Raw genomic sequence first — 9,690 nt, forward strand, 5'->3', positions numbered from 1 at the left:
AGCCGTCTAGGAGATTCTATGATGTCAGACTTGGGGAGGCTGGTTGTCTCCATCTATGGGGATCTCCATATATGGGAAAGTTGGGATCGACTGGGTCACTAAAGGTCGGGACTGAATGGGTCATTCATCCCCTTATATAGGTTTCTGGGCATCGTGCCATGATCCCCCTTGTGGTGTTATTTATGGCTAATACTGGCAAATATGCCCTGAATGTTCTTTACAACTACTAATAGGACCTCGACTCCAGACAGATACACGTGTCTCCCTCTGCCCTCCATGCCTTTACATGCCTACCAACTATGGAAGAGCTATATATAGAGAGCCAACCCTTGTGGAGCTCAGCAAGGTATATAGGTATAGGTATATATTTGGCCGCGGACCCCCATCTGAAAATGTTTTGTAAAAATCAAAATTATTCGAAAATGTTCAAAAATAGCTGATGTACAAGCTTGAGCTTGCAGATCTGTTATTTTTGAATATCCAACGTATAAATGGTAGTGGTTAAAATGATTGTGATGCTGTATTCACTTTTGCTGGGGACCCCCTGGAACACCCCTAAAGACCCCTGGGGGTCCCCAGACCCGACTTTGAGAACCAATGCCATAAGACAGCTTGACCGCAGAGAAGGCACCAGGCAGCGACGGGATCCCCCCAAAACCTGATGAAGCGCTGCAAGACCATCCTATACTGCCTCCGCTGTATGAGGTCCTGTGTGCCAGTGCTGGCAAGAAGGAGGTGTACCACAGGATATGACCCTGACGACTACCATAGGCCAGTCGCCCTCACTTCACTGGTCATGACGGCCTTCTGTAGTGGTTGGTACTGCAGCACCTGAAACCTCCGGTGAGAGACCACCTTGACGAGGATGCAACCATCTACCCGCTGAATAGGGCCTACCCAGTGGTGTGTTCTACCGTGTTACACTATATACCACGTAGTGTGACCTGCAGAACATTTTCGTAGCCAAGCGCCGTAGCCCTCTACTAGCCATTTCATCCATTGGAAACGCACTAGCGTATCTCCACGACCACGCGCATGTCGTGCAGGGAATGTTTATCGTATCCCTCCGAAAAGGGCCTACTCTCGACACAGAGGACAACAACACCGTCAGCATCAGGCAGCGTAATCATTTAATTTAAGTTGACGATTAATTGTCTACACAAATAATTGCGATTAACGATTTAATTATGTTTTTGGTATTGAACTTTGGAACATAATGAATAAAACATGTATTTCTATTTGCCTTTATTTTGCCAAATAGCTTAAATATTCAATGAAATTACTGACATATTTAATCATTTAATGCTTTAAAAATATATAAATAGCAGAAATAGCTGATCTACAAGCTCGCGCTGTAAGCTTGTAGATCTGCTATTTCTGCTAAGCTTGTAAATCTGCTATTTCCGCAATTTTTGGAACATTTTCAACATCGAAACGATTATGACGATTATGCAAAATAATTGCGATTATCTCAAATAATTGCGATTACGCGATTATGTAATAATTGTGACAGGCCTACTCAGATGACACCGTCGTTGTCAGCTCGCATCACAGGTGACAACACGACGTCGCACGACGTCGCGGTAGGGGAGCTTTGTGAGGTGGAGCGAGGTGAACTGCCTCCGGCAAGACCGAGGAGATGCTCGTGGATCATTGCAGGAGCAAGTGGGTCCCCCCCCGGTCCCTAGTGTCATTCACGGGGAGGTGGTGGAGATTGTGGATATAGCTACAAGTTTCTGGGAGTGCACTTGAACAAGCAACTGGACTGGACTGACAACCAGTCTTAATTTTGACAGCAAATTCTGATTTAGAAAATCAGAATTTGATCACTGCTGACAACCCTGATGGCCTCTACAGCAAGGGACTGAGTGGATTGTTCTTTTCTGAGGAAGCTGAGGTCCTTCAGTCTGTGTGTAACAGGATGCTGCAGATGTTCTATCAGTCTGTAATGGCTAGTGCCCTCTTCTTTGCGATTGCATGCCGGGGGGGGGGAGGGGGGGGGGGGGGGGGGGCTGTTACATTAATGCCGGGGACACAAGCAACCTGAATAGGCTGGTCAAGGAAAGCATGGCTCCATCGTGGGGACTACCCTGGACGGGGTGGGGGAGGTGATGAAGGTGCGTGTAGCGAGGAAGCTGGACGCTGTCATGGACGACCACTCAAAACCCCTTCACCTGGAGATTGTGGGAAGGTTTAGCAGGACCCGCTATGCTACAGTCGCTCCCCATACTTTGTCCTTGGGGTACCAGGGGGTCCCCAGCAAAAGTAGTTAATGTAGCATTGCAATCATTTTAACCGCTTTATCCATTTATACGTTGGCTGTGCAAAAATAGCAGATCTACAAGCTTGCAGCACTTCGAAAACATTGTCAGATGAGGGTCCGTACCAATTTAGGGGTCCCCCTTGACATGAAAAGGTTTGAGAACCACCGCTAGAGTCTAGCATATAGAGCGTCGCAGTTCCCGCCCACTTCCTGTTTTTTTTGGTGCCGGAAGAAAAAACTCAATGCATTTTTCCATTGACATTTCCAAAAATATTTATATCTATTAATTTAAGCCTCGAATCAAGCCATCACGAGATGACATGAATCATGACCATAAAACGTTTTTTTCTGTGATTTTTTTTTATTTTATATTTAATTATATGATATACTATATTTAATAAATACCCTTTGTTTTGCCGTTTTCAACAAAAAAAAAATCACAGAATCAAACGTTTATGGTCATGATTCATGTCATGTCATGATGGCTTGATTCGAGGCTTAAATTAATAGATATAAATATTTTTGGAAATGTCAATGGAAAAATGCATTGAGTTTTTTCTTCCGGCACCAAAAAAAACAGGAAGTGGGCGGGAACTGCGACGCTCTATACTGTACAGATTTGGTTAAACTAAGGTAACTAACTAGGTTTCAAAATCGCAGCTTTAGTGTGTGCCATCTAGTGTGTTTTTATGTTATTTTTTCAGCTCCACCAACCCCTCATAAATGCAGCCTGTCCAGACGCTGTCCCGTAGACCACTTTGCTTTTCACATAAGCAGCGGAGCAGCTGACGTCGTGGGCCCAAAGATCTGCTTCGACGGGAAAACGTACGTATCATGCACAGTACGCCTCAAAGGTTAAGGTGTTGTTGTCCTCTGTGTCGAGAGTAGTCGAGAAGCAACGCCTTATGAGCTTGTAGATCTGCTACTTTTGCTACTTTCTACAGTAACAGTTTTGGACATATCATGTTTCCACCTGACAGAGACGATATTTTTCGAAAATTAATGCCCTACTTGTCAAAGGTAGCAAATATAGTAGCTGATCTACAAGCTCACAATGCGTCGATGCGTTGTTAGCTTGTAGCTTGTGAAAATGTAACTAATGAAAAGTATTAACAAGAGCTTGTGACTAAATAATAACTACATTGGATCCACTGGAACCATTATTTTATACTTTGGCTATTTAAAAAAAAAAACTGTGTGCAAATCTTTGAGTATTATATTTATATATAAGTGAACATTTCGAAATCAAATCTTTGCTTCTGGGGTCCCTGGAACAAAATATTTTATAAATGTTCGCTTTAAAAATATATATTCAAAGATTTGCACAAATCTTCCACGATTAAAAAAAATATCAAAATCAGATCTCATAGTGCACTCGGTGCCGGGCTATGAGCTTGTATATCTGATATTTTTTAATAGCCAAAGAAATCTTAAAATGGCACAGATGCGTTCCCGGTCTTAATGGGTTAAATAATCGACCGTGATTGACTATATTAAATCTAATCTTGGTTCTTCTCTCAACAGTATCATGAGTAATGTGTACAACAATGTGGCACATGGACTGAACATAGTGCTGATAAATGGTGAGTAGCGTATGAGGAGTGAATCCATATCCATGCCTCTGCTTTTGATATCCCATTTATGTTTATGGGCGGTGGGGATATGTTTCATCCATGCCTCTGGTCAGACTGAATCAATCTGATAAGTTTGATGGTTATGTTTTGATAATATCACTAATTAACTAGGCCTATTTAAAGGTAGGGTTAGTGATATTTTTTGGTATTTTTTTTTGTTTTTGTTAAAAGGTTAAAGTACTATATTCTGATAGTAATCATTGCTACAGAGCATTTGTTCGGTCACATGGGTCTCTCCAGCTCTTTAGTTAACAGAATATAATACATTTTCAGTTGGTGACACAATTTAAGCCAATCAGGAGAGAGCACTGAAAATGCACTTTCTGTTTAATAAAGAGCTGGAGAGACATGGGAGACTCCTTTTACTGAACAAACACTCTATAGCAATGAGTACTATCAGAATATAGAGCTACCTATGTAACACTTATTTTAAGTAAATAAATCACTTACCCTACCTTTAGTTAAAACTGTATATTACCCACCCTGGTGTCCCTGTTTTGGGCATATTTGCCAAAAATGTTAATAGATTTTTTTAAATAAAGACATTGGCAATTTACAAGCTCACAATAAGTTGCGATACAATGCGTTGTGACCTTGTAGATTGGCTATTTTCACTATTTGTGTAAGAAGAAGTATAATGCTGTAGGTCTTAAAGTCATACCTTTTCAATAAAACAACTTTCACTGGTATATTTTTCACAATGAGGATTCCACATAAATGTGTTTTTTCTTTTTTGGACAACTTCTCTAAAAACTATAAGCACTATTTGTATTCGCAAGAGTCTGTTGCAGACACTCGCACCAAATGACATAGGCACCGGAAATGTACTGGAAATGTATTTACTCACATAAACAGTTTCTGACAACCAAAATAATTATCCTCAGGTGCTATAGGACCCTGCAGCATTCCTTTTTCAGCTGTACTTCCGTATAGACAAACACTGTAATGAGTAATGACAACGGAGCTACAAGAGGTGTTGCCCATTAAAAAAAAAACAATAATACATGTTACATAATTTTTTTTTAATGCCATGAAACAGAAGTGTCATCACAAGCAACAGATATACATTTGTTTTGTTATCTTACAGGTGAAAATGGAAAAGTAGCAAACATTTCCTCATTTAACATGAATACTGGAGGTAAGATGAGAACCAGCCAGAGGAGTTTATTTTCTAATTCAATGCAGTGATATGAACAACATTGTATAATTGAGGATATCGTTGCTGTCGGGCAGAAACCTCTTATATCCATATTTTAACTTTTTGTGTTTTTTCCTAAATTAACGCCCTACTACTTGATCATACTACAGCGTCATACAAAAGTATCAAAAGTAGCAGATCCACAAGCTCGAAACGCGGCGTGAAACGCGGCGCGAAGCGACGCGTTTTGAGCTTGTAGATCTGCTACTTTTGATACTATTGAATTTGAATCCTGAAAAGTAACATTTTACCAGGTCTTATGACTTAACTTAAGACCTGGAGGCGTGGCCAATGCTGTTTGGCTATTTTGAGTGGCCAAACAGCATTGGCCACGCCTACAGGTCTTAAGTTAAGTCATAAGACCTCATAAGACCTGGTACTTAAAGGGATAGTTCACCCAAAAAAGTACTTTTTTTCCTATCGATTAGTCACCCCATGTGGAGACTTGAAATCATGGATATTTTTTGGTTTTCGTCGAATTTCCTAAGCCAATAATTTGATGACCAGCGGACCAGTAGGCAGCGGTTCCGGTGGGAGACACAAAGGAGACTATTTGTGTCTCCTACCGGAACCGCTGCCGTTCACCAAATGATTGGCTTAGGAATGCGACAAAATCTAAAAAATATCCATGAATTCAAGTCTCCACGGGGTGACTAATTGATAGAAAAAAAGTTATTTTGAGGGTGAACTATCCCTTTAAGACGTGCAAAATGAAGTTTCCACCCGACAGAGACGATATGTGTTTCTCCTATATTCTGATAGAAGACGTTCTGGCGTACCTCAAGGCCATTCAACCAGGAACCATTGTTTTGGTCGCATCATTTGATGACGTGACGAAAAAGTATGTGAGTCCATAACTCAGTGATTTTCCCTTGAAATGGTCAGTGGTAGACAAAGTACTGAACTCTAGTGCTTGAGTGGTACGTTCCGGTCAAATATTACTCAACTACAAGTGGAAGTTGCTCTGTCAAATGTATACTTGACATGAAGTACATGTATAAAGAACGAAAGTAACTAAGTACATTTACTCAAGTACAGTACTTATTAAGTAACATTTTGAAGTATTTTTTTTTACTTTACTGGAGTATTTACAATGTTCAATACTTTTACTTCTACTCCACTACATCTCAGAGGCAAATATTATAGTTACTTTTACATAGACTTTGATTATTATTACAAAATATACATTACCCACTTCAACCCTGTATACATTTCGTCCATTTGAAAATAGCCGATCTCATACATTTAAAAACTTGTGAAATGGCCAAATGGGACATAATGCGTAATGAGTGCTTTCTAACAGAGTATTGATACCTTAACTTAAAGGATATTTGACTTCAGAAAATCTTTGGGTCATTTTATCGTCTACTCAGGCTTTTGTGAGCCCCCCAGACAGTTTTGACGTTTAATTCAGTATTTAGATATTTGATATTTATCAGACACGCCCGCTTCCTATACAAACCCATTATAACTTCAAACTCCATGTTTAACATGTTAGATTCATCAAAACACCAGTACTTGGTGTCAGTGGCGTACCCACCATAGACCCAGGGCAGGCGGCCACCTGCCCAACCAAAATCTAGCCTCCCCTAGAAAATAAAGTAAAAGACTGAAAAACAGGCAGTGAAAAAAATCCAAAGAGAATAGTGGCCGTCGGACCTCCTCCTCCATTCACACGGGCAGGCAGCCAATCACTACCGTATCCATTCAGCAGAGCGACGTTGCCTATAGTGATGCAAATGTAGCCTCTATCTTCATGGGGTACCAGGAGTGCCAGGTGTGGGGGTCTGGGCCATCACCTGTTCTCACCTGGCATAAAAGGGGCTCTGAGTCTGAGAGCAGCTTGAGCCATTAAACTACAACATGAAGAGACCACCGCTGAATAATTGATTGATTGATTATACTTGCATATTGTTTTTATTAACGTTTTTCAGTTTTGTAGTCAGTGTAGTGTTGTTGTTAACTTGTTTCCCCCCGAGATTTTTCCCCGAGTACCCCCCCCCCCCTCCCGCGAGAAAAAAATCTCGCCTGCCCTAAATGTAATTTCTGGGAACGCCACTGCTTGGTGTTGGTGACTCACCCTGCCCTCCTAATACGTGAGGGGGCCGTGTTTTTTCGATTACTTTTTTCATCTATTTACTTTAATTATTTTATTGGATTAAATTTTTTTCATTTTCAAAAAGAATTATAAAAAATAAAGGAAAAAGGTTATTGAAGAAATGCAGTCACCAGAACCAAGGACGGGTGTTTCCGATGAATCTAACATGGTTAAAATGGAGTTTGAAGTTACAATGGGTTTGTACCGGAAGGGGGCGTGTCTGATAAAAAAAGTGAAGGAAAAAAAAAGCGAAAGTTCGAAAGTGAAATATCCCTTTAAGTAAAAAATGGGAGTACTTTTTCCACCACTGCTCTGTCCTCAGGATGACAGAAGAGATGAGAGAGATTTTCGTTGGACTGGGGAGCACCATGATCAATACAGTGAAACACAGAGACAGCTGGGTGTTTGCAGGAGGCGCAGGTGGAGAGAAAAGTCCATTTGAGAAGGTTAGTCCTCCTTGGAGTCGGTCATCAAATTATTGGCTAGGAATGCGATAAAAACAAAAAAATCTCCATGAATTCAAGCCTTCATGGGGTGTGTAATTGATAGAAAATACGTACGTTTTTGGGTGAACTACTCCTTTAAGTGGGTAATTAGGCCAGCTAGGCCTACTTTGTCAAAGAGTCATTGTCATTTTAGATTTCTTTGGCTATTCAAAAATAGCAGATCTACAAGCTCATAGCGCGGCACCGAGTGCTGCACTACAAGCTTGTAGATCTTCTATTTTTTTTTAAATGTGTGCAAATCTTTGAATATTTATGTTTTAAAGTGAACATTTGTACCTTGAATCTTTGCTTCTGGGGATTACAAATGTCTTCTAAATCCTCAAAAAAATGTGTTACACCCCACCTTCACTTAATGTGGCTCGCAGGTTAATATCAGAATACTGATATATTATTGATTTCAACTGTTACAATTCGAAACATGCGAACATGACCCGCTTTAATTACTTCAGTCTATATTAGTAGCTTAATGACTAGTATTAAAATTCTATTGTCTCTTTTATGACCAATGTATTTGTATTTAAGTTCATAAAGTTAACATAAGTATAACTAAATGCATTTGAAATTAAATAAAAATGTTACTTTTCAATTCAAAAATAGCAAAAAATAAAATCAGGATTCCAATTCAAAAATAGCAAAAACAGCAGATCTACAAGCTCAAAACGCGTCGCACTGCGACACGTTTTGAGCTTGTAGATCGGCTATTTTTGCTATTTTTGAAAACAGTATATGCAATGTGGCCCTCTGGAGTGAGTGTGGAAATATAGTGGCCCTTTCCATCATCAAAGTTGCCCACCCCTGTGCTATAATCAGTGGTTCTCAAACTTTTTCATGGCAAGGACCCCCAAAATGATATGTAGGCTATTTGACCCCCATCTCAAAATATGTTGTTCCTGCAGGGACCCCCCAGAAGCAAAGATTTGAGAAATGTCGCTTTAAAAATATATATATATTCAAAGATTTGTACAAATTTTCACGATTATTCAAAAATAGCAGATCTACAAGTTCATAGCACTCATTGCTGCTCTATGAGCTTGTATATCTGCTATTTTTGAAGTCTAAAATAATGGTTAAAGTGGTTACACAGATGCGTTCCCGGGTTTTAACGGGTTAAAAACATGCAATGAACGCAGGGGGGTGCGATAAACTAACGTCTTTACTTCTTGTTTCCAACCAACACAGCGAGCCACTAGCGACCCGAAAACCAACATTTATGGGGCGTGGCCGGCGGTGGTGGAGGTGGGAGGATGCTTTCCCAGGAGGCTGTAACACAAAGGAGACAAGACTCTACAAGACAATGACTTAAAGGAATATGACACGCACTTTCTCTACGTCGCTGGTTCTCAAACCTTTTTCGTTTCGAGGACCCCACCAGAACTCTGAAAGGCTATATGGTTCCACAAAGAACCCTCAACCACTAAAGAACCATTTGATCTAGTCAAGTGAATGGTTCTCCATGTTCCTCGTCTAGTTCTAGTGAACCGTTTTCTTTTGGTCAAAGTTCTTTGAGGAACCTTTGAACTCTTAAACCATGTCTTAATAGACAGACGTTCATCGAAAATAGCAGATCTACAAGCTCACAGTTGTGAGCTTGTAGATCTGCTATTTTCGAAAAATACATCTCTGGAACCAAAAAATGGTTCTTCTATGGCAAGGGTTCCCAAACTTTTCAGACCGCGACCCCCCAAAATAATGATATTTGCTGAATTGGGGACCCCCCCCCACCACACCCTGACAAGCAACAGTTTGACTCGGTTCCACAGATAAACATTGTGAAAATAGCCGAACTACAAGCTCACAACAATTTTCACAATGTTTAACTGTTTTTGGGCGGTGTAGCCGCCCCTATAAGTGGGGTTGGGACACCTCATTAGTACACCCTTCGCTGTACTGTGATTGGCTCATAATCAGTACACCCCTAGCATTAGTACACCCCTAGCTGTACTGTGATTGGCTGACTCTATTGGCTGACTCTATTCAGCACTGTGATTGGC

At 40.5% G+C, this 9,690-nt stretch overlaps 1 protein-coding gene across 2 annotated transcripts in view; it reads left to right on the forward strand.

Moving 5' to 3' along the window:
* The window catches only part of LOC308082341 (protein FAM3C), an 11,440-nt gene extending 2,456 nt beyond the window's left edge, over positions 1-8,984 (forward strand). Inside the window, exons 4-9 of one of the 2 annotated variants that reach the window (XM_080424060.1) lie at positions 2,968-3,088; positions 3,788-3,846; positions 4,985-5,035; positions 5,858-5,936; positions 7,516-7,639; positions 8,879-8,984. In XM_080424060.1, coding sequence (XP_080280186.1) covers positions 2,968-3,088; positions 3,788-3,846; positions 4,985-5,035; positions 5,858-5,936; positions 7,516-7,639; positions 8,879-8,965 — 521 coding nt within the window. In that variant the 3' untranslated portion in view covers positions 8,966-8,984. The remainder of the gene's footprint in view (positions 1-2,967; positions 3,089-3,787; positions 3,847-4,984; positions 5,036-5,857; positions 5,937-7,515; positions 7,640-8,878) is intronic. The other variant, XM_080424061.1, reaches the window with a different exon arrangement.
* Positions 8,985-9,690: the final 706 nt, after the last annotated feature.

The sequence above is a fragment of the Gymnoscopelus braueri genome, assembly GCF_963280865.1.
Source record: "Gymnoscopelus braueri genome assembly, chromosome: 3".
In the NCBI taxonomy this organism is placed as follows: domain Eukaryota; kingdom Metazoa; phylum Chordata; class Actinopteri; order Myctophiformes; family Myctophidae; genus Gymnoscopelus; species Gymnoscopelus braueri.